Here is a 25,084-nt window from a genome sequence, read left to right on the forward strand (position 1 = left end):
TGTGGCCTTCTGTATTGTCCATAAAACATGACACTTTTAGCTGAATGGCTGTTGTGAATATGATGATGGCATGAGACGCAGGTTGCATGGATGATTGAGATGCTTAAACGGAGTCTCGTCTTCTTGTTATCGCAGGATGGCGTTGGTCCAGCACAGCAGGGCATCCGGGCGATACCTCAGTTCTCCCAACCAGGACCACAGAGGAAGGTCACGCTGCCGGTGCAGCACCAAGGCGCGGTCTTGGCGGCCCAAGCCGGCCGAGGGACCACAACAAGTGCCAACCCTCAACACAACAGAGTACGTCACAGACAGCGAGTTGGGACCGGCGGCGGGGGTGAAACCCTCTCCTTTACGCCGGTCACCTGCGAAAACCCCTGTCCAGCACCCGGCAAGCAGTAGAGGCAGAGAGACTGAGAGATTGAAATGCCCCCACAATGTTCCGTGTGTGTGTGTGTGTTCAGCAGACATCCCAATCGAGTGGCGGCGGTAATAAGACAGGACAGGTTGCCAGGTGCCATAGTATTGACAAGCGGGGAGTGCCGAGGAACACGGGGTGCTACAACCCCGCCGGGCTCCCCTGGTCTCTTTGCACCATGCCTGTCACCAGCAGGCTGCTGTCAGACCCCCGCCACACCGCCTGACTCTGACGGCGAGAGGCAGCCACCAGAACACTCCCTCTCTCTCAATACACGCTGCCCCTACAACCCCCCCACAACACACGCACACACTTCTCTATTTCTATATCTCTCTTCTCTCTCTGCCTCTTCTCCTCGCAGGGTATCTCCCTCCCTCCTCGCCCTCCGTCTTGGCGGCTCCCAGAAACACACCTCTCAGTCACTCCGTTCATGCGGCTCGCGCCAGCGGCAGCAACGCTGCATGTAGGAATATGATAAGTCAATCAAGTGAACCCCGGAGGTGTCTGAGAAAGCCTGCATGAACATTTCTATTTAAATTTTCATTTGTGCGGGTAAACAGTAGAGCCTTGTAGACGTGTCACACACGTCTTCTCCGCACAGCTGCACTCTCACAGGATTAACACCTCAACTTTTCCTTGCATAAGCAACGGGTTTAATCCACCTTTTCGACCCCATCTACCACCCCCACCATCCCTTCCCACTTTCCTACCTCTGCCATTCCCGTTTTTTCTCTCCGCTCACCTACTGTTGGCTTCTTGGCTTGGGTTTTTGGGCACAGGTGGTGGTTCCGAGCCGGGGCCGAGGTAGAGGAGGCGCGGGGCCGGTTGCTGCTCCGATGGGCAGAGGACGACCGATGTCCACACGACAGGCCCCGAGGGTCCCGGAGGGTCCCTGTACGGTGTCCATAGAGGGCCTCTCCTCATCCACCACCGACATGCAGCTGAAGAACCTTCTCAACTCCATTGGCCCTGTACAGGTGAGTGCTCCATAGGTGGTTTACATTGTCAGACATTTTTCTTTATGTATTAATTTATTGTAAAATGTTTTTTGATGTGCACACAATCAAAACAACCCCACCTCAAAACAAAAGCATGAACCCCCCTCCCTACCACATGGGTTTGAATATGTAAAGGTCAGATTGGGGAAAAAGTATAAAATAAAGAAATGTTGGGTAAATTCATAGCTTCATGCATATATTCAAAGGATCATTAACATTGCTTTTGCATTACATTACAGATTAGTAGAAGTAGTGTCTCATACTCTTAACGAGATGGAATACATCCATAAACATCATTATACATCCATAAACTCTGTGAACCTGCCCCAGATATAAAAAATAGTTTAGGTTTCCTTATCGTGGTGAATTTATTTATTTATTTTCTAGGAATACAAGCATCCATGTATGATATATTCATCTGTCCCTACTTGGCAGTCCTTCATCCCTCCAATAACGGGCAATGCATTTGTCACAAGAGCTATTCCAATCCAAAGTTAATTTGCTGCCTCAAACATTGATCAAGGATGTTCCCTCAAGGACACAAACGAGGACATACAAGGTTTCCACCCGACAGTTTTTCTGTGAAGGCAAGGGTTCTGTCTTCACACACTGGCAGTTCATCATAGCACATGTAATGAAATCCCTCTACTGTGATCATGTAGCACCCCCTGTGTGATACTTTTAATATTGCAGGCAGCCTCTTTCTGTTCACCACCCCCACTCCCTCTTGTGGTGGATGCCTGATTATCTTTTTATTTCAGCGTCAACTCATTTGTCTTCACCTTCCTGCATGTTTAGATGTTCAAAATGCTGCCCCAGCAGAGGAAAGCCATTGCTAGATTCTCCAGCGCCCAGCATGCCTCCAGTTTCCAGATGAGCTTCCACAGGTAACGGTTTCACCATCATTGCGTGTCTCGGTTTAGCTAAATATTCATATTGTCACGTTACACGTTACAAGACGGTGGTAGTATAACCAGAATAATACACACCTGAAATCACGGCATGGACGGATATGGTCTTGATAACTGCTTAGCTACTGCTGGTTCTGTTGTCATGATGCTCGATCATGACGGCAAGACATCATTCTTTAAAGCAGCACTATGTAACCTTTTCACAACTATATAGCATAAGTCTCACAGAATTATCTTAAACGCTAGAACAATACCCAACTTTTGTCACACATCATTAAACCCGGGTATATTTTACCCGAATAATTCCATTAAAAATATTTGTCATCCAAATACAATAAATCGCAATTTGAGGTAAACCTAAACCCGGGTGAAATTCGCCCGAACACCTGTGTGTAGAAATAAACAGGAATGTGGGCCGGGAAACAAACCTACCTGCTATGATGTCACTGGGCATCATGAAGCTACCCAAGGAACCACCCACCCGCAGCAACGTTATGGAAAATCACATTTTTATCCGGGTGAAAATCACCCTGGTTTAGTGTTCTGGGATTAAGCTATAACAATCATCCTACCATAAATGTATAGACACAGGGGGGTCCCTGCTAGGGGCTTGACTGTATTACTGTGTATAGGGGAGAAATTTTGTTTCATCCTGGCATTGCCCAGGCAACAATGGCAGTCAAAATGAAGACTGGCCAATCACAGCGCGTCCTCCCCTGACATGCGTTGCAGAGACTCCTCTGTAATTAAGTCAAAGACGTCGGCTGCCATGTTGTTTGTGTCCAAAATGGCCACCGATACCCCAAACTACATAGTGCTGCTTCAGACTAAAAACTACGCTGTTAATTATCCTTGTCACCTGTTATTACACAGGCACATGATCGATTTATCCCACATCGACGTGTCACTGATTGATGGATGAGGAGTGAGATAGAGCAGAGTGAGATCTCTGATAAGAGGTGGCTGTCTCCTGATGTGTGAGGCTCGTGCGTGCAGCCAAAGGACGCCATTGGACCAACTCTCTGTGTCCTTTAGCACTCACCGAAGCTCTACGGCTCTCTAGCTCAAGCCCCAGCACAAGCTCCGATCTTCATTCATCATTTACTGACTCCCGAACATTTACCCAACAATGAGAAGCGTCAGCCACGTAGGCACACACTTGCCTGTGGTTGTTGAACCATTGTCTGGTGTTGTTGAATGGCACTGGATAAGAAGAAAGATACCGGACAGTGGCTTTATTTTGTAGTTTGTTGGAACACTTTGTGCACCTGGCATGGACAATAAAGTAGCCACAGACATGGGATAATGGTTGCTCCTCTCAGCGGTCAGGTTAACGATTACAAAATATATAAGTGTTGAGGATTAAGAGTGTTTTGGGGAGTCGTCTATAATTTCCCACCCTAGTTATGCGTCTTTGGATTTGCGGCCCGCTGTTTGGTTTGGATGCCGGAACAGTTGAACCCCGTTCTCATGGATTCCGCCTTGGCAGTGTCGTTTTTCCTTCTGTAGATGGCAGTATTTCATAACTAATGTGGAAAGTTATATCCAACATGGCCTTTCAGGTAGAGATCACTCTCCAGTTTTCTGTTAAATGGCACTGCCTAGTGGAGAGCTTCTGTTAAAGCATTATACTGGCCTGACTTTGTGTTCATGACCATTTTAATGTTTGACACCGTTAAGGAGGTTGAATTCCATTTTGTTAGGGCCTCTAAACGTAGCATTCGTTTTTTCCTAGTTACCGTTGTCTTGGGAATGGTCAGTTCTGTGACCAGAGAATTGGTGAATTCTTGCAGCGTTCTTTGCGTAATTGGGTTCCTCTGATAAACTGATGTGAATGTTCCGTTGGAGTAGTATAGGCCCTTCACCATCAATTGTACTTCATCATTTGATAATTGCTGTCGTTTTAAATCTAATTGGGTCTTGTAACTCATACTGTGAATACATTTATGAAATCTGGAATACATTTCTGTTGGTAGATTTCTTTTACATATTTTAGTTGTATGACTTGTTTTCAGAATAGTTCGCCTATTGCTATTCTGCTCTGCGTGTAGTGTGAAGGGAGTGAGTGTGTGAGTTTTGTAGAGTTGAACCTCTTTAGGAATATTATAACCTGAACTAGAATATGGTTGGTTAACGTTAACATACCTCATCGGTTTATAGGAGATCACTAGGAATGGCTTATATTTCACACAGTCAATTTCAGACAGTCTTGACCTAGTTATTTTGGCAATCAAAGCAGTATGCAATGTAGCACATTTGCACATGTCTTCTTCTCGTCCTTAAGATGGTAATTGAAATGCCTTTTCACCGAGTTAGATGTGCCCTTACTGTAGATACTGTGGAGGAGCGAAAGAGGCAAACATTTTTTTTTCTTTAAAAGAAATACATAGGTGGGGATGCCTAAGCTAGGGGCATCCTTAAATATTTGGCACTCGGGTGTATTGGCTTAATCGTTTCAAATTTGAAAATATACTTTCTTGATTTAAAGTCATAGCCAGTAATGCTAAATTGTTTCAAAGAATGCATTGGGAAAGAGGCGTTGTAGTCAATCGCATTCACTTGTACAATAGTACTATATACTGTACAATACTACATTTTAACATTTGCAACTCAACATAGGGTTGTTTCCGAGGCTGAGCATTGCCTGCTTAATATGTAATTTATCAATCACGGACGATAACTTTACTCCCCTGAATACTTTTTAATCAATTTCTGTCACTGGCTGTCTAGATAGAATACACACAGGAAATACATAGCATTTCCTTGACCGTGCAGTTTATGATATGACTTTACAAGTAACAACTACAGTGTTCTACTTCTCCCCAAAACGATCACACGATAGTTTTTCTAAAGTATTTTTTCTTTTCTGTTAAATTTTTTGTCTACATGTGTTACAGCATGCAAATTCTTAGTTGAAAGATTACTTGAAGAATTAGTGCTACTAACAAACTCATTCAGCTTTGGACAAAAGTGGTTAACGTGTACAGTACGCGTCAAAAAGGCAGCGAGGGGGCAACCATTATCTGTGTAGTCATGATCATGTACATAAGTAGACTAGCCCTTCTCACTGAATGTTCATATTTTCCAAATGTTTTGAGTTCAACAAATACAAGTGTTGTATGTATCAAAATAACATTTTATATAAATGTCCAGACAAACCAGTCTTTATTGTAGAACCAAAAGCAAAGAACATTGCACCACATTTCTGTTTATAGATCTATGAAAACATTTTAATTAAAGGGAGAAGAAAAATAATAATAAAAAAATATGGCCCAATGTACCATGACCTTGCAGGTATTGTGAAGCCGGTTAACTTTTCTAGCCCAAAAATGTGTGTTTGTGTGTGATGTCCATGTGTCTGCCTGGTGGTTTTACGGTTATTTGTGTGAGCTGCTGATTTGTTGTCGCAAGTATTCAGTACTGTATTTCACATCTCTGGCATTCCCTTGCCCCAGTTGTCAGTACTATGAGATTTTAACAATTTTCCAATGCCTGACACACAACAAATGAGTTTTTCTAAACGTCTCATTTACAGACAAAAACTAAATATAGTGATTACACAAGTTCATTCAACATTAAGATTGGAATGCCATTGGATTTTACCATAAAATTGTGTTCCTCTCAGGAAGAAGGTTGTGCGAGATTTGCAATTGACGGCTGTCTTCCATTGTCCGAAATGAGAGACTATTTTGACCAGCGTATTGATCTGTGATGTCATACTGATGTACTGCGTGACATGCATGCTCTGTGAATATATGTGCCCAATAATGACTCGGTACATGAGTTTAGTTGCATTAGGTAATTGCTGCACCACCCTTAATAATCTTCCTTGACCAAGACATCATTTTAGTTTTGAGTTCAATATGATGCAGCTTTTCTGGAACTAGTAGTACTGGATTGAGTGGATTCATATTTATCATGATTTGGGTATTATAAGTGAAGTCTTTTAATTCGGTACCCTATTATCCTATTATATCATATTTATTATTTATGCACCTTAGACCATACGTTACATCGTGATGACATCACAGTTGAGAAACCAGATTGGAGGAGTTCATGTTGATAAATACTCATTGGGCTGGCCTAATGGGCATATGGAAATGATTAAATTCATTGGTATTCCCTTTAAATTCTTGATTGCGGATTATTTAAATGTATACTATACACAAGGTTACAAAAATAATAGGATCAAATACCTTAAAATTAGTACTAGATATTGAAGCACTTACAAATATGACAGTACACAAGGTCTAAAAATGTGTGTGCGCTTTTTGGATGTTACATGGTGGCTTCCTAAACTTCTTGTAAAGTTTAAGAGGTTGCATGTTTGAAAATGCTTTTGTATATTCTTAGTTGTAACTTGTTCTTATGTCACCAACTGACTTTTTTATTGGTACTGATTTTTTATTTTCTTTGTTTCTTTGTTTTATTCCTTTTGTGTTTTGAGCTAAAATGATACAGTAGTCATTGTACCTCAGATATGCAATGCTATCTACTACTTTGGATGCTATGCATTACATTTTTGGATGAAATGTCCTTTCATTTTATAGTTTAGTTTAGTGAATCCCATGGATTTTAATTGAGTATTTGGCAATGCCATACATGGTAACATCATTACAAGACAAGACTGTCTTGTAATGCCAGAACAGGTTCATATTGAACCCATTTGTATCTTCATTTTAGGAAGATTAATTTACACACGTAAGACATAACATGTAATAGAACATATTTGTACATTTTTTATTTTAAGAGGATACATTTTATAGATACATTTTTACACATTCTATATACTATTCTAACACTACTTGGTTGGCCTAAAATACTGTTTTACCTTGACATCAGGTTGTTTTCTATTGAAAATAAGTCCTGAATTATTTGGTTGTTCAGTACAAATAGGCTTCATTGTCCATTAAGCAATTTGATATTACGTTTTTTTTTTAAAGCTATATGTTGGGGACTTGACAATCACCATCCAAAATGTCAACTAGTAATGTGTGAAATAATCAGTATTTTATTTTTTCCCCACAACACTGTTTCTTTTTATCAGGTACATTTGATGGCACTGAGTTTGATTTTGCAGGTTGGGAGCATGGTCCACTGCTGCTGCTGCTGCGTCCTCCTGAATTAATCATTTTCTCCCATTTCTCTAGGTGAGATGACCTTTACTGAAGCATAAGAGGAATGTCACAAAGCATGATCTAAGCAGTGCATTATATAAATAATAAACAAATTGTACACTTTTCTTAACTCAATTTGCACATTAAACTTAAAAACTTGTACAAAGCTGTTTTCCAGCTTGAGAAGCAATCATGCTTTGTGAAGTCCTCGTCTTTTTTACCATTCTAACAGTGCTTTCAGTCCTTTTTGCAGGTTGGTGGCCATGGACCTATAACCGAAGATGTTCATTTTTTGTGTTTACTTCCATATAAACTGTATAATATGGCGAGATACTTCTCAACTCTGCCACATCAGTTCATATGTATTCTTCCTGTAATGAATTGACATTGACTAAACTTATTTTCCTTGTTGCTGCCATTGTTGAATTGAACCCTAAAGCCTGATTTCATACTTTGTCACGCGACAGTGTTGCACGCTGAGACTAGCCGACCTAGACTACCAGCTCGCAACGCCTCGCGGATACGACGTGCTGTGAGCTTGTAGGTCTGTCATTCTTGGCCATTCTCAGCGCGTGACACCATCGTGTGACGGAGCATAAATTAGGCTTAAGTCTTTCATATCAAGCAGGGCGGACTACCTGGATTACCATTGTTTTTTAGCCCAGTGGATGGAGGTTTCCATCTCTGTGACGACGCCAGGCTTCTCAGATCAGGCACTTGTAACTGTAAAAGACACTCTTTTTGGCTTCCACTCCGCCAAAGTCATGCCAGCTCTCTTGGCACGCTTTGTACTGTTGGATCTTTTTTGAAAAAGACACCACTTCCTCATGTTGGAAACTGTGCACCTGACAGTGACTGAAGTTGTTCAAACATGACGGCTAATGTACTTGACAAACTGACCTGAATATTGAGTGGAACTGTTGATGAAAATGACCTGTTGTTCAAACTCTTTTTGAGGTTTTCATGGGTGACGTCACGAGGTTGCTTGTTTTTTTATTTTGTATAAGTTATTCTGTCATAACATTTGTTATCCGATGCCATGCATTGAATTGTATGTTATCAAAAAGAGATGCAGAGTTTATACCTTGTTTCATAATGGAAACTAACTAAAATAAAGATGATTTTATAAATGACAATTCTTGTTCGTCTATACTCACTTATCTATACTGTATTTATTTTCTTGTTTTGGTCATTGAAAAATAAGGTCAAACTTAGAATCAACAGTGTTTGGAAACTGTCAGCATCTAAACCAGTCTTGTACTGAAAAAGAACGTATAAACCCAGACCTGGAGCTTTGGATTGTGAGATTAGGACATGTCTTAAGAACTACAGTTCTGGGAATGGTTTTGAGGCCATTTGTAGCCTACAGTAGTCTGAGTCGCAGGACATTCCGAGGCCTGGGACACTACCGTCCGTTAGTGGTTCTCAAATGGACCCCTGGGACACTACAGTTAGTGGTTCTCAAATGGACCCTTGCAGGTCTTTAACTCTGAAACTACACATTATGTGGGTCCTTGAAATTAAAAAGTAGTTTGGGAACAGTGTTGGGTGTAACGGCGCTATTAATAACGGCGTTATGTACTTATGTAAGGGACTACTTTTATTGGTAACGGAATAAAGTAACTTGTTAGTTTTTCAATTTAGTAGTTAGTTCCTTAGTTACATTTCCAACAAAGTAATCCCGTTACTATAATGTGTCCCTGTTCATTCTGTTGGCAAGATTTAAAAATAATAAAGCCCCGAATGTCTGCAGAGTTTATTTCTCCTGCCTTCTGTGTGATTTATCCTTCCAAGCCCACTATACCATGTACTATACATCCTGTAGTTCACTTAAGAAATAAAAGTATTGTTACAAGTAGCTTTTATTTTGAAGAGGAAGAGGAAGTTTCGGTTGTAGCCAGCAGCCATGACGGTGGTAGTGGTGCCGGGTGGTGGAATAATAACAACAACATGCTTTTAGCCAAAGTTCATGAAAACCGCATGCGTCTATGACTTAAACAATGTAGGCTAAACACTTTGGAATTACGTTAAACATGGTATATCCTCCGTGGCGGCGTCATTAGGTGAGTACTAGACTAGTAAATGAATTGTTAAGTTTCATAGTATCATTCATCATCAACAGGCTGTTGTTGATGATGCCCCCCAAAATGAACAGGTTACACAGCCTACAGGATTCTCATTATGTTACTGTCACTGCCTGCAAGGATGGCCGCCGTGCCATTTCTTATAGGAAAACTATCTAATTCATACGTGGGTCGTCGTGGGTCCACGTGGAGTTATTGTTGTTCATGGGCCACGGTGCGCCGTGCGCGGCGTGGAGAGGGCATCAGAGCGCAGCGCAACAGCCTAGTATGGTATTGTCTGTACTCTCTGCACTAGCTCTTTCTGTCCAGTCCTACGTGTATAGGCTGGCGATTGTGGCGACTTATATTCGTTAATAAAGAGAGCTGTAAAGGGGATATTGTCTATGGTCAGTTCATGGAGTGTATCATTCTCGTTTTTAACCGGGCCGTGATAATGCGGCGCATTGACGGTAGGCAGTAGGGCTAAAAAAATTGCCAGGATTTTCTGTGTAGCGTACTAGCCAGAGGCGGAAAGTTCTTATAACGGCAGGGGGTTCAAGCAGCCCCCCCCAAAAAACGAGTTTTGTTTTTTCGAACAAAAGCCACCTTATTAGCATTTGAATGCGGCATGCGCGGCGGCCCAACACCTATCTTGTAATGTAACCCCTCGTAAAGGTATGTGTGACTACGTGCATGACAACATGACCACTGGGGAGGGGGAATTTCAGTGGACAGTCAGTGGGTGCATAATTTACTGTTAGTGCATATAGATATATTTTGCCAAAATGCAGTGGGTTCAGTCGCGCCTTTGCCAAAATGCCAGGGGGTTCAATCGCGCCTCTGAACCCACGGAGTTTCCGCCACTGGTACTAGCTGATGTGAACACTTTTGGTTAATATAATTGCAGGGGTCACTTCTTTTCTCAGTTGTGCAAGTATTTGCATGAAAAATTGTTGTTGATCCAGATCAAAGGTGTGTGTGTGTGTGTGTGTGTGTGTGTGTGTGTGTGTGTGTGTGTGTGTGTGTGTGTGTGTGTGTGTGTGTGTCCTGATGACTTCGGTCAGTAGGCCTACCTCCAGTGGTTGCCTCCGGTGCGGTACCACCGTTTGTGCACCATCCAGCACACCGCTTAGAAACAGGGGGAGGGACGTTGTGCTTTTCCAGAGAGAGGCAGACTGTTCCATGTTTGCAGATGTCAACATTTGTAGAAGCCGTTCCTCAACTCTCCAGCAGACGCGAGGAGGGCCTCCGGAGGGATTAGAAAGGGGTTCTGTTTACCTGCTCTGTGGAATGCTCTCGCTCGGGTGCCTTTGTATCTCTCGAGAGACCCAAGGTCATGGCTCTGGAAGAGACGGGCCGCTTTGTCCCCTCCCAAGTTTCCACCTCACAGTATCAACAGCACAACACAATGTAGTCAACTGGGGAGAAGGAAGTGGAATTCCTATTCATGTTACAACAGTGTTCGCAAACCCGAGGTTCAGTTTTCCTTTCTGCCTTTGATAAATCTGCATGAGGCCAGGGTATTTCTTTTGCCATGAATAATTCACTCTATTAATCAGTTATTTTAATAATATTTTGCACTTGTCAGTGGTGTAGCCTATATGCACTTGTTTGGTCGAGGCCACTGGTTCTCAAAGTGGGGTCCGGGGACCACCAGGGGTCGTTCAGCTACATTGACTGTTTAACCTCTGCCTTATCCTATTTTTTTTTCTTATAGATCTGCTATTTTTGAAACATTTGGAAAGACCTTGAAGAATTATGAAAAGTTGAAAAAAAAAAAAGCTTAGGAGGGGTGTGTGTGTGTGTGTGTGTGTGTGACTTTTTCATCATTAGGCAAGTATTTTTTATATAGACAAACTAATGACTAACAAACCCATGTACACCTCATGTCATGTCCCTAGTGTAAGTTTGTTTATTTCTATGATACATTTCCCAGCTTTTCGTGACAGTAGGCTCATTGAGGTTTTTTTTTAATCAACGCACAGGGAACGGACAGTTCTCTCTCTCAACCACATGGTGTCGCTCTTATACAATATAATGAGATGTCGACCTCGTTCAGCTGAATGCTGCTGTCAAGTGACTGGCGTATTATCACTAAGGCTTGCGGTAATGTTTTATCAATTGCCTTCGCCTTAGTGCTTGTGCTGTCGTTTGATAGAGAAATCTGACCTCACCAAGCAGACAGGACTGCCGCTGTGAAGCAGATTTAAGACTGACAAACACGGTTCTGTTTAATTTGTCTGCAGGTTTTTCAGAAGTTATTTGCGGAGGGCAAACCTCGTTAAATTTGACACGGGGTCTCAACATTTCGCAAGCATGCTAAAGGTATAGTTCAAAGACTTTTCTGCCAGTAACACTATTGAACATAGTCATACCTGGCTATAAGTTATTTTGGCGTGAAATCAAGAGCTATAGGCCTATGTATGCTCGAGTGCATTTTTAATGGAAAACTTCCTGTCGATTTTACAATGAGAGATGAAAGTTGTGGGCTATTCGTTAAAAAAGTCTGGATAATATATAGTGTTCATGAAAAGATAAACACTGCACGTCTTAGTAGGCTATATAGACCTGTATATCTTCATACATGAAGTGAATAAATAAACTATTTCCCCATAAATCATATTCTCACTTCAATGTGGTTTAGGCTATAACAGCTTGAGACAAAGACATGTAACAACTGCAGTTTTGAATATTTTCTTTATCTCATTTTGTAATAAACATATAAATAATAAACTCTAGACATTTTTGACACATCGCCCTGTTATGAAAGTTAACTGGTATGGTCTTCTTTGCTATATATACTATCCAAACTGTGCATCTGCCGCATGGTAATTTCTATAAAACTATTTCCCTATTACAAAATATGAAAAGAAAAATACATTTTAGTAAATTTTACAGGAGTTACTTATTAATTTATTCAACAAAAAACGTTTTTTTATTCTACTTATACTGTTTGAATTGCCAGAATGTGCAGTTTATATTTTCTCAGAGAGGAAAGAAACAGAAAAGAGAAAGTAAGCAGAGGATGTAGACATGAGGCAGAATATCTGTCCCACTCTGACAACTTAAATGAAACAGTCTTCAAAATAATAGAATTCTTAATAAACAAACAAAACGCCAGTACAAGATTTCCAATACTTTTCCCAACTACTGTATTTAAATTAAAATATATTCTCAATATCTTACACTATTTCAAATAACGAAATGTGATTCGGTAACGATCTGTCAAAATCTAATTTACAATTCTGTTGTATAAAAATATAATTTATGGAACCCCGCGCGAAGTTTGTTCAGTTCTCCCCAAAATATAACAGTCAGTTTGCACACACAACATTATGCACAAGAAACATTACAACCTGTCAAGAAAGTTATAGCTCCTTTCCTACACAGTTCTTCTTTCTCTTTGCACTTTTTTTCTTTTTACTTGAGATACATACAAAAATAGATTATGCACAATTTGCCGCGTCACACCATTTTTAGAATCCATCTTGTGTGACACCGGCAGAGTTCGCATGAGAATAAATTATTCAAAGAAAAACTGTTTTAAGGCTCCATTCATTCTTTGAAAGGGACACATCATCATGTAAAAGTCACTTGAAATAAATATCCCAACTCCGCTGGGGGGCCTTTGTCTGTCTTTTTCTCGTTTTTAATCTACTATATTGTTTCATCGTCCTACATTAGTCTTGTGTTTTTTTTTGTTTGTTTTGTCCTTTGTAGTAAAAAGGTTTTCAACTCGAGTATATTGACATCCCAAGTGGATGAATCGTGTGGCTGTCCAGTAGCCATGTTCCTAACTCGTATAGAACCTTGGAATACCAGTGCACCCCGTCCTTCTGTGACGTCACAAGGGACTGTGGCGATGATGATGATGATGGCGTCGAGAGCAGCGAGGAGAGCCAGTGGCCGAAGCGGACCGGCGCCAGAGCCCAGTGCGCGAGGCTGTGGTCCTCGATCACCGCGTAGCACGACGCGAGCACCTGGTCCACCACAATGGTGCCCTGCGCGGTCAGCGGCGCGAAGGAGCCCTCCTGCTCCCGCGTGGAAATCCGCCGGACGGTCACGGCCTCGAGGCGGCTCCGCGCGCCGTCAAACACGAACACGCTCTGGCCGGGTCGCACGTCGCTGGCGAACACCGCCCGCGTCGTGCGCGCCGCCGCTGGCGCCTTGTCCGTGGCGTTGCTGTTCCCCCCCGCGACGAAGAGGAGATGCGCCGCGGTCAGCGTGATCTTCTGGTCGGACTCTGTCTCGATCACGTAGAACTCTCGCATGGACGCCGTGTCTCTGTCCAGGAACATGATGAAGTCGCTGTAGACGAGGCTGCCCTTGTCGTTGGCGGCCAGCACCCTGTCGCCCACCCGCAGGTCCTTGATCTGCTTCCTCCGTCCATCCTGGAGTGTGACAGACGCGGAGCCTGGGAAGCAGCCGCCCGACTTCGCTGCCACCGAGTTTTCTGTGGAAATAAAGGATTATTTATTCGTTTTTGTCAGTCGAATGGAAATCTATTTATTACAGGGCAGGCTATTGTATTATTATCTGCCTTTGTATCGCAGTGGGGCCATATGCATCGCACAATGATACCTGTTTGGCTTCTCCATGCCAAAATGTGTATTGGCACGTCTGAGGCGAGTAAAAGCTGAAAGCCCTTGGCTCATCTATTCTTAATTAAGAAAACAATAAAGCGCGGGGCATAAGCTTGTGGATTCCAACTACTCTTGGTAAAGAACTCTAACGCCTTTCCCAGCTCTTCCTATATTGACTCAGGTGCAGAAACCCCTATGCGACAATTCACACAAATAGCCGAGACTCTCAGAGAGAGAAAAAGAGCGGCCACAGCTACTATTTACACAGGGAAGCCACTTTTCCAAGCCCCTCTCTCTCTCTTGTAGATGTAGATTTGAATTTAAATGAGGGCCCAGACTTTAAACGCTTTCTGTTGTGTGCGACATCAATGTCCCCCTTTCTTTCTATCACATCTAACTGCTTTGTTGACAGTCTTGATGACAATAATTTGGGCCTCGGCAGAACTCATTCCACATTCCACTCTCCATCACGCTGTCCTTGGAACACAGAGTGAGGGTGTCCTGCTCTTAATTTAGGCTTTTAATCTATTTTTTTTCCAGATTCATGAAATAAGGTGATAATTTAAAACCTGGTTTACTCAAACGAATTCAACATTGTTCAGCCAAATCCCTTTGGTATAAAGCCGCATGACCCCCAATGACACGTGGGCTATAGGGCCTGCCATGATCTCCAGACGTGTGTCCTGAATTATAAATAAGGGATTTACAATAAACTCGGAGCCTCTTAGAGGGAATATACACCAAAGAAATAGCCTCATAAAGTTGTATAACCCATGTAAGGACTTTATCATTTATACCATGTTGTTACTATATAGACCAATTAAGTTGATTATACTGTTTTCGATAAAATGTAGCTTTGGCGAAACGAATATTCTTAGATTTATACGAGAAGAGCAGGTAGAAATAAGCCTACTACATTTCAGGCAATTAAGTTTGAAGCTATATCCTTCGCTTTTCATTATCTTTGTCTGCCTTTTATTTATTTATTTTTTCTCCAATAGGTCACATGAAGCAGTGGTGGGAAATGTAGGCTACAGTTTTCTTTTTACTTAAGTGAAAGTATCAATACTGCAATGTAGAAATACTGCAATTACAAGTAAGTAAAAAAAACGAGTAAAAGTAGGCATATAACAGTATTGGCATCAAATATACTAAGTAGCAAAAGTAAAAGTACTCTTGCAGAATGTTGTTTCACAATATACGTATTAAAATATTAATATAGCAGATCTATAAGCTCTCAGCATAATTTTTAGGGTTGAAGTGGTTAATGTTGTTTTGTAACAATAAAGTAACTATATTATAGTAGGCCTATTAGAATTTTCTAATCATAGTGGAGTTTAAAAGTTACAATATTTGAATCTGATATGTAGTGGAGTAGAAGTAAAAAAAATATTGCAAATTGCAAACTCAGGTTAAATAAAAACTACTTCAAAATTGTACTTAAGTAAATGTACTTAGTTACTTTCCCCCATGCAGTGCACTAAAGGAGCCTCGTCAGACCTGGTGGTTCCCACAACGAGACAGTGTGGGGCGATGTAAGATCAGGAAATACGCGACGCTGCATGAGATATGATGCCAAATGCCAATAACACGATGGAACGTGTCCATGCATGTGGATTTAATTACAAAATCAACGGTCTTATATTGGACAATTTGGCAAATAAATTAGTCTATATAGGGCAAATAATTTACTCTAGGGCTTTAGTAGGGCAAGTATAGGCTATGTCAAAATTATAACTGTGAATCGAGTTAATTGTTTCATTGGGACTATACTTGTTAATGTGTTAAGAACTTTCCCAACTTTTATATATAGCGTGGAAATAGCCGACGACTTTAGTTAGGTGGTTTTGTTTTGGCAAGGATTTAGCTGACCCAAAAATATATAATATATAGGTCACTATAATAGTACAAATGAAGAACCATGTCAAACAAACAAATACATTTCAATAGCCATTCCTGCTATGCGGGCTTATAATTATATTTTTGTGTCAGAATTCACCAGGCATGCTCATGTGCAGGTATAGGACTAATATCAGACATTAGACATAGGTCTACTAATGGAGGAAAGCGACAATCCTCTACCATTTAAATTCCATTCAAGGGCCAGTGGAGATCCGACGTTTTAGCATTATATAAGTAGGCCTATATAATGTGTAGGCTAATTGTATAGCCTTTGTGGAAATTCGACGTTCATAAATCATATACTTATCGAGTATCTTCTTCGTGATGGCTATTTAAGGTGTTTTTCTTACATATATATGTCTTTAATGAGCCCTACCTGCTTTGACAGAGCAGTGGATGTGGGCTTTAGACTCGTAATAGACCCAGTCGAATCCGGCCTCCACCGCCAGTCTGGACAGGGTGCCATATTTGCTCTTGTCCCTGTCGGAGGTGGTGATGTCCACGGCTCTGCCCTCGTAGTGGAGGGACTCCTCGAAGTGATGGCCGTCCTCGTCCCAGCCCTCGGTGACCCGTAGCTTCACGCCGGGCCACTGGTTCATGACGGAGATGGCCAGGGAGTTCAGCTTGTCTTTACATCTCTGCAGGGGAGGCAAATAGATCAATTAGTCAACCCATTATAGCCTAGAAACCAGACCGTTCTCAAACTTTGTCCACGTCAAGGACTCCCAAATGGATGTGTATTTGGCTAAGGACCCCCCCCCCCCCCCTCCCATCAGAATATTATGTTGTGCCATGCAGGGATTAGTGTTATTTAAATGTTTCAACACTATTCCACATTTCTTCACCTGTTTGATGTTCTCAAGAATCCCTTGAAAATAAAATAAAGCAGTACAATCTCGCAATGCATCCCCGGTGCCAGTTGGTATAGCTTGTATATTTTATATATTTTTCAAATAGCCAATGTAGTTTAACTGATTTTGATGCTTAAACACATTTGGTTGGGAACCCCCTCAAGGACCTCTGGTGGTCCCTGGGCCACACTTTGAGAACCACTGGCCTAAAACTAAACTTGACTTAAGTTGTGATCTGATCTGATCTGACAAGTCAAGGTGTACTAGTCACATATACTTTGCCACAGTAAGTAGCAGCACTATGTGAAAAGTGGGGTGACAAAGGATTCTGGAGTCTGAGCTTGCAGGCTATTTTCTGGCGGAGTCCGAGGGCACATCTCAGATAAGAAAGCTGCTGATGAAATATTGATAAGTCACCGCATTCGCTTCACTGCATGGCCTATAACATATGGATCTTAATTTGGTCTTGGATGAGGTTGGACGAGGTGCGACCAATGTCCCTTCTTTCTCTCAACACACACCATGCATGAATTGATATAATCACAAATTCATGAGCACGAATTAAGGCCGCAAAAACGATGAGTCGTTTGTAAGTTACTTTCAAGCTGTCTGTATTCTTTGAATAAATAATTGATCTGCAGATGATATGAAGCTGATCTTCAGCAGCAAAAACGTGGAGTTTGTCATTCGAGTATTTGCTCTGCATGCACTCTGACTGAAGATGCTTAGCCTTCTCCAAGACAACAGCTCTCGACATAATATGTCAAATAAAACACCACAAAGAGTCTTTTCACTGCAACGGGAGAGTGAAAGTTTAATTATCCCTGTCCTGCAACGTCGTGGGACGTGACATGCCTACTTAAATCGGCGTGTTTTAAGGGGGCTTTTCTGTGCTTATGAAGAACTTTGAGCACAAAAACAAATATCCAAGAACATAGGCCTATAGGACATGTCATGCTACAGTAGGCCCGTGCGCGTATTATGCGTATAGGCCCACATTTGCCATGCACCCTTTGTTCAATTGATCATGTTCTTATAGGCCTGTGTGAATGTATAGCCTAAATTTTAATCGTGCAAATGCTCATTCGTGTGTCAATGGTGTAACAGCAAAACGGTTTAAGAGTGATTTAAACCCGTTTAATCGTTTTGTAAAGACCCAGCCAGCACTTGTAGAATGTGTTGAATAAAAAGGGCAATATCTCTCTCGCCCTGCACATTCTGAATGGGATTGTCCGAGTCAAAAGAGCCGTAAAGCTTTAAACTATTTATTAATGCATTAGGTCGTGTGCCGCAAATTAAGCCAAATTCTGCTCAGCCACCATGAAGCGCAGCGGGACGCCCAGGCCAGCCCCGGCGCTTTTGTATTCAACCCGCAAGCAAGCAGCTCCCTGCTAATCTCCCCACAAACGAGTCGGTTAGAGAGGAAACACTTAACAGGTATCTGTCAGTGCAAACACCCTGCCAGCCCATCTCTATTCCACACACACACCACTGCATTCATATTCATTTGCACGTTTTGTTGTGGCTGGTCGGTTGACGTGGCGTCGTCAGGCTCATTTACTTTATGTGGCAACTGGCAAAAAACCGTTAAAATATTGAAATGACCCGTTCCAAAGCCGTTCTTTAGTTCTCGCCCGGGAGAGAGAGCTGCCTGTCTTAATCCTGGATGCTGATTCAAGCGTTCACTCCAAACCAGCCCGCCGCCGGGTATCAAGTTTTTATAGGAAAGGCTAGACTGCATTGATTTTGTGCCATGCATCTTATGAAACCACAACAGACACATGTTCCATCTCTTTCATTACAGTTACAGCTGCGGCTTTGCACAGTCAAATCTGTGATGACAACGAATCGTATACACAGATAGACTATCAGCCTTTCCATTGTATCTACGCATACAGTAAAAAAAAAAAAAAAAGGGCCACTGGATTCATAAAAAAATAAACGTGGAAAAGCACATGGACTTCTGGCACAGCAGAACACCCACGTGACAATGCTACTGCATACCGAGTTATACAGTGGGCGCCTTTGCAGGTGCATGCCTGCCTTTGTTAGATTTTAAATAAACAGCCATTGCGTCATCAGCTGATCTAATGTGAAATAATAATGAAGCTTCGATTTAAAAACTATAGCATTGCCTCCTTTTTAGCTGCCCAAAGGTCATACGTTCATATATGCTATAAGTCCATGCCCTGCCTATAGTGAAGGATGCCCAACATCCATTTTACGCAGGAATCGGATGTCCACATACATCCACACATAGCCTACCCAGTACCCTGCATACATGGTTATATATTGTAGCCTGCACATTCTTTACGGTTCCTGTGCTATATGAGCAGGCAGCAATTAACAGGAACACGCAACTATTCTTAAATCGAGATGACAAGGAGGGATCCAACAACATTGATAGCGTTATAGGACCAAACACTTAGGCTATTATTGATATATTTCTATATTTGTGTGGTTCAGCAGAGACCCTATATAGACGTAGAACAGAGAGAAGCTAGCAGAGATGTTCAGACTGCACGCACAGTGAATATTTAATCGGAGCTCGTGCCCATGATGATGGCGCGAGGTATACGGTTCTGGGACCCCAGCTAGCGCGCGCCTGCACGGCTCCATCACCGTCGCACCGCTCTCAGTCCAGACTGAGACGTTAAGGTGGCCGCGCTGTCATCGTTGCGCAACATCACCCCCATGCAGGCGCCTGGATTTGTTGAAATTGACTGCTAAAATTGTGCTACGTGCAGGTGTTCTGGAGCCTATATAGATTAAAATAATATCTCCAAAGTCTCGCCCGTGTAACATGTATAGCCTACAGCCAGGCCTATACAATTTTATCATTAATTGCATGCATGCACACTAAGATATAGTCGCGGATTGTAAACGATATATGATGTCTGCACACAGTACACACACTGGATTGTGATAGAAAATGGGCCAAAACCGATGCTATTCCATCTTTCATTTTGTAAACAAATGCATTTACCCAAGGCATGGTCTGTGCGCCTTATATTCACTGATTGGCAGCATGCCATCCATATACTGATACTGTTCCGAACATTCAGATAGAAATGTCAATGTTTTCACGCACCGCTACACACCATGCGGAAGGCTGAATTACAGTAGCTTATGTCTGAATGAGCCAATCCATGCATGCAGAAGAGCGGCTGTTTTGAAGCGCTGCAGATTGTAGCCTATATACTCCCTATATATTGGGGCTTGGAATTGAGAGAGAAATGCATTCCAAACCAGAATGTAAACCTTAAATAGGCTACAAATCGTGGAATATCTTCAGCATCCTATCCTTTTGCATGCACACAGTGGTGTGCGCCTAAAAGAACAACTAGGGCCTCTCTCTCACACACGGATACAAATATAGATATGAGGAGGGGGCCACATTAATATTTCAATAAGCTGCCACAATCATCAAGGCCGCCTGTCCTGACTGCCCGCTTGCACATCGCGTCTCCAGTGCGATTCCTATATATTCGCTGGGGGGGAGAAAAAAAACCTTGTAAAACTCCCATGCTGTACCAGAAAGCCTACATAAATACACTGACGTTTAATGGGCTCAGGGCTGAGAGTTCAGTGCGCATTTCGGCGTGACGAGCAGGTCATTGCAGTGCGCAGTGATGGTGCGTTTAGGAGATGGAAAGGGAAAGGTATTCTTTCGTTCTTTTTACCTGAGTCATTAGTCGGTCGGCGCCCGTGTTCTCCTCATCCTTGAATATGATGTCTGTGTTATAATTGGGAGTTAGTTCTTTAAATCGCTCCGAGTTCCGCGTGATCTTGCCCTCGTATCGGCCGCTCGCTCCGAGCGTCTTCTCCGCGACGTTCGGGATGAACTGCTTGTACGCGAGAGGCGTCAGCTTCTTCGGATGTCTTCTCCTGCCGTAGCCCCTGCCCGGTCCACATCCCATCCCAGAGGACACCAGAGACAAGCATACCAAAACCACCACCACGATTCTGGTCAATAGCAGCATGTTGGGTTGTGTGTGTGGGTTTTTTCCCCCTCTTTTTTTTTTCTTTTTTCCCCTGAAGATTTAAAAAAGACTCATATAGCTTATCAGCCGGCGGACGTTTCTATATCTTCTCCCAAGCAGCGCTCGCTTCTCGTCCGCTGCCACAATGTCCTTGTTTCCTCCTCTAGTGGCCGAACTGCCTGATCACTACCGTGGCAGGTGCGGAAATGAACGCCTCAGCGGAATGATAACGGGGCACATTGAAGGAGGGTCGCTGTTAACGTGGAGGGGGGTTTAAAAAAAAAAAAAAAAAGGGCTGTGGGAATTAGCGACGGAGTCTCCTGGAGCTACAGCCGCTTGTGCGAGGCGGCCGCTTTTACTGCTATGTATTATAGCAAGCGATCTATAGCAGGGGAGGGACTTGATTGGCTCACCCAGACAAACCCTTCTGATGTCTTCTTATCCCACAAAAGAGTTAAAAAAAAATCTAAAAAGATTTATTCCACCTGAGGCTGTGTTGTAGGGGAGGGGCCCCACCATGGGAAAACATCAATTACACACGAATCTTTTTTTTTTTTTTTTTTAACCATCTCGTATTCCTGATTTCATAGCACGCAGCGGCAGCACACAAGACAAGACAGAGACACACTGGGATAAGGATACAAATCAAAAGCTACTTAGTTGTTTGGTTTGGTGTGATTCGGATGTATACTGGCTTTGCGATTTTTTTTGTGCAGAATTGCTTTCCCATGAGAATGTGTGCGCGCAGCGCGTAATCCTGTGCCAATTAAAGCACGTCTTGCCTTGTTGAAAATACAATGAGAGATAATGGCAAACGGTATTGGATCGGGAAATTTTACTTTCCCCCTGTTCTCTTAAGTTGTGTATGCTAATGCAGTATAGGCCTAATGCTTTATGCTAGGATGATTGTGCTGGCCATAAATTGCTTTGGAGAGTGGACTGAGTGGAGACTGACTCGCCGTATCCTTTAAAAGTTTTGATTTTGGAGCAGAGGTAAAATACTTTTTTTTCTTGCAGTTTTGTAAAACTATGTGCGGAACATCAAATCAACGCAATGATGATGTGTCTCGCGCGCAATACGAGCTCTTTCACGCGCCCACCTTTGCGTGCACTATATAGGCTGTCTAGCCAGTGGCTACTTAAGGATGAGATAACCATTTAATAAAGTATCTATTAGCCACTTTATTAATGGTTATATGTCTCATCCTTGTGCACATGCGGGCTCAAACCGCAAATGTAGCCCGCTTCTGCATGCTGGCCATGCGTTTTAATTATAGGACATGTTATTGATTATTGGAAATAAATCATTTAGTAAGCCTAAAACGAGTGTAGCTATACTTGGGCAGAAGAAGTCATGTAGCCAGAGGTTTAGTATAGGCTATACGAGGGATGCTAAATTGTTGTAAATTGCGCGTTTGCAGGGGGCGACCAACTTAACAGGTGTCATGCATCTTCTCTTAATTGAGAGTCTCTCCCCTCAGTCATCCCCAAGTGTGTAGTGTCATTATAGTTTCAGACAACTGTGGCAACTGGATCAATAATAACACCAATAACGCCAATCATTAAAATGTATATGTATGATCGTAGATATCAGCAAATCAGTTGAAGACAACTTCCTTAGACAGAATGTTATATACGTTGCTGTCTGTTTTCCATGATGAACCTCCATCATTAGAGAATTCCAAACACGTGAAACTATAGTTGGAACACTTGAAGCATTCATGGCACATCGCCAATCATGTAATTAATAGAATATGATCCGTGGAAGTGTCTAAATAATAAAGGGGCATTTTATTTATGTGGTAACAAAACAGCCATTAAAATAAATGACTTGAGTGAAATGATTATCCACTGACTCTCATTGCAGTGCAGGTGCTGACAGCAATGCCATGCAGTCTCCGGTGTGACAGGTCTTCTCATTAAAAACCACACTGGCTGCCCTCCAGTTTGGTGACCTCAGCCAGGACCAGGCACCTGCAGGGGTGACTATACCAACCATGAACACATCATCTTGGCCAAATCTTATACCCAAAAGATAGTTAGTATACACTTGGCACCCCTCAGTAAACCTCAGACCAATGGAAAAACCTCAGACCATGTGTCAAAAGGTTATTACGGGGAAATACAAATAACAAGGCAATGCATGGAAGTGTTTTTGTTTTTAGTAAATGCCAAAGAAAAATCTTGAGTTGTCTGAGCCGACCACATTTCAGCGAGTCATTTTGATGGGGAGGTCCTGTTAAAACACTGCCCTGACATGAGATGTGGAGGTATGGAGGAGGAGAGGCCAGGGAGCTGTCTGTGTGGTTTGGGGGTCAGAGTCTCGGGTTCAGGTGTCACAGCACTGAGATTAAGCTTGTCATGTCACATGGGTGCCTCAAAACCCCAGAGAGGAAGAGGTGAGATGGAGAGTTCAGAGCCCTCTCTGTCTCCTCTCCACATCATCCAGTGAATTATGTAAATGTTTTATTTAGAGTACCCCTTTTTCTCCCCAAATTAGTCATTATGCCAATTGATTCCTCCCCACACACATCTCTGTGTCGACTCGTCACTGCTGCTGATCTACTGACTCACCTGCCAGTGAGGAGTTCCCACATGGAAGCGTTTCATCCTATACAATACTCCTCCCGCTCAACACTCCCCGCTGACAGCTGTCGCCCCAGCTCATAGAAGTACGTGCAATGGCGAATATCACCCTGCACCCCGCCCGGGCTCCCCTACCCTGAACACGGGCCAATTGTGTTCGTTATAGGCGCCCCACAGTGGATTTGAACCCACAACCTCTGTGGTGCTGCGCCACCCAAGCATGTTGTAAATTAATTCTATAGAGCACCGAAGTCTGACATCAAAATCGATAGAGGGCGTAAATCCAGGGGTTCATGTACTTTTTATTTGCATCGTAATCCCCATAGGGGGATTTTAGACCGCCTCATATAAGAACTATGTTTGAAAAATTAACATGTCATCCCGGCAGTTTCACTCATATGGATATGAAGAATCAACTGACTGAGAGAAAACGCTATTGTTACTGCTACTGAATTAGTTACATTTTAGCTAGAAACAGACTGTATATGAGTGACCGACTGTCACAAACGATACAGAGACACCTCCCTGACAATAACGCCAATTTATTTTTGGACCACAATGCTTATATGAAACGATTTTAAGATGACCCCATGTTATTCTCCATAGAGAAATTACTTCCGTGAACCAGGGGATGAGCGAGTGACGTCAGGACTTTGGCGCTCCATTGCAGGTGCACTACCTCTCAGTCACACCGCAGGGCAAGTATGGATGACACCCAATGGTAGAATGTGTGAGTGAAAGCTCACAAGCTTCATAACGACGTGGTGTGATCTTGTAGTGTAGTAGATCTGCTATTTTTGAAGGATTTCATACATTTAAATTTTAAATGATGCCATTACACATAAGACAAACACACAGAGGGGGAAAGGGAATTGGTTGTGGTTTTTCTTTGTATATAAGTTGCGTTGTAGTGCTACTTTTAGAAGTGGGGGACACACCCATAAGACACATGCACGCACGCATGCACGTGCATTTATGTGCACGTGCAGACACACTATTAAAACATGCAGATGTGTCTAGCCTATTTAGAAACAGGGTTTACAATACTTACATATTTTTGTCAAATTAAATATTTTAGACGTGAGTCCCTGTGCCCCTCCCCCCCAGTACACCCCTGTAATATACTCATAGACATATATCTATGATGCTACTGACATTTGTGTGCAACACTATTGAAAACATATATGTGTGTCTTTTTTATGTCAATCAAAAAGGGCACCTTAATTCAATGGCAGATGCCAAAATAATTTATAATTTTTATATTTAAATATATATTCTTTGGGACATGTCATGTGGTCTACCTGCACAGACTTTGTGATCTCCTGGTAGATCACAATCTACCTTTTGGGCACCCCTGCTTTAAAAATCACACTCATGTGAAGTGAGGAGCGCCTCACTCCTTTAAACAAACATTAGAAAGTCCATAGACTTGGATGCCACATGACGTCACACAGGTTGCTGTTTTTGAGGGGGGGGGGGGAAATGAACATTTTGGAGTTATGAGTGTTTCCTCAGAACAGCAGAGATATACTTTGTGTTTTTCACAATATTATTGTCCTGGTATAATAACATCATCCCATATTACAACACTAAGAATTATTTACTGACTGAAATCACCTGCTTGTCAAACACCTATTGTAAGCCCCCCCCAAAAAAAAACTCAAAATATCTTGTG

General features: G+C 42.4%; 2 protein-coding genes across 7 annotated transcripts in view; one reads left to right on the forward strand and one right to left on the reverse strand.

The window, feature by feature from the left end:
* The window catches only part of rbm33a (RNA binding motif protein 33a), a 90,587-nt gene that overhangs the window by 34,090 nt on the left and 31,413 nt on the right, over window positions 1-25,084 (forward strand). For 5 of the 6 annotated variants that reach the window (XM_080793438.1, XM_080793440.1, XM_080793441.1 and 2 more), the window contains 4 exons: window positions 136-297; window positions 1,195-1,392; window positions 2,212-2,300; window positions 3,198-8,571. In XM_080793438.1, coding sequence (XP_080649564.1) covers window positions 136-297; window positions 1,195-1,392; window positions 2,212-2,300; window positions 3,198-3,246 — 498 coding nt within the window. In that variant the 3' untranslated portion in view covers window positions 3,247-8,571. Of the gene's footprint in view, window positions 1-135; window positions 918-1,194; window positions 1,393-2,211; window positions 2,301-3,197; window positions 8,572-25,084 lie in introns of those variants that run through there. The other variant, XR_013966125.1, reaches the window with a different exon arrangement.
* Window positions 12,198-21,139, reverse strand: shha (sonic hedgehog signaling molecule a). Its single transcript, XM_080793398.1, has 3 exons — window positions 20,524-21,139; window positions 16,366-16,627; window positions 12,198-13,957 (listed from the first exon to the last, which is right to left on the reverse strand). Exons 1-3 carry the CDS (start codon window positions 20,821-20,823, stop codon window positions 13,236-13,238), a joined length of 1,284 nt encoding a protein of 427 aa, XP_080649524.1. The 5' UTR covers window positions 20,824-21,139; the 3' UTR covers window positions 12,198-13,235.

Source organism: Protomyctophum bolini, assembly GCF_963924005.1.
Source record: "Protomyctophum bolini genome assembly, chromosome: 21".
Classification (NCBI taxonomy): Eukaryota; Metazoa; Chordata; class Actinopteri; order Myctophiformes; family Myctophidae; genus Protomyctophum; species Protomyctophum bolini.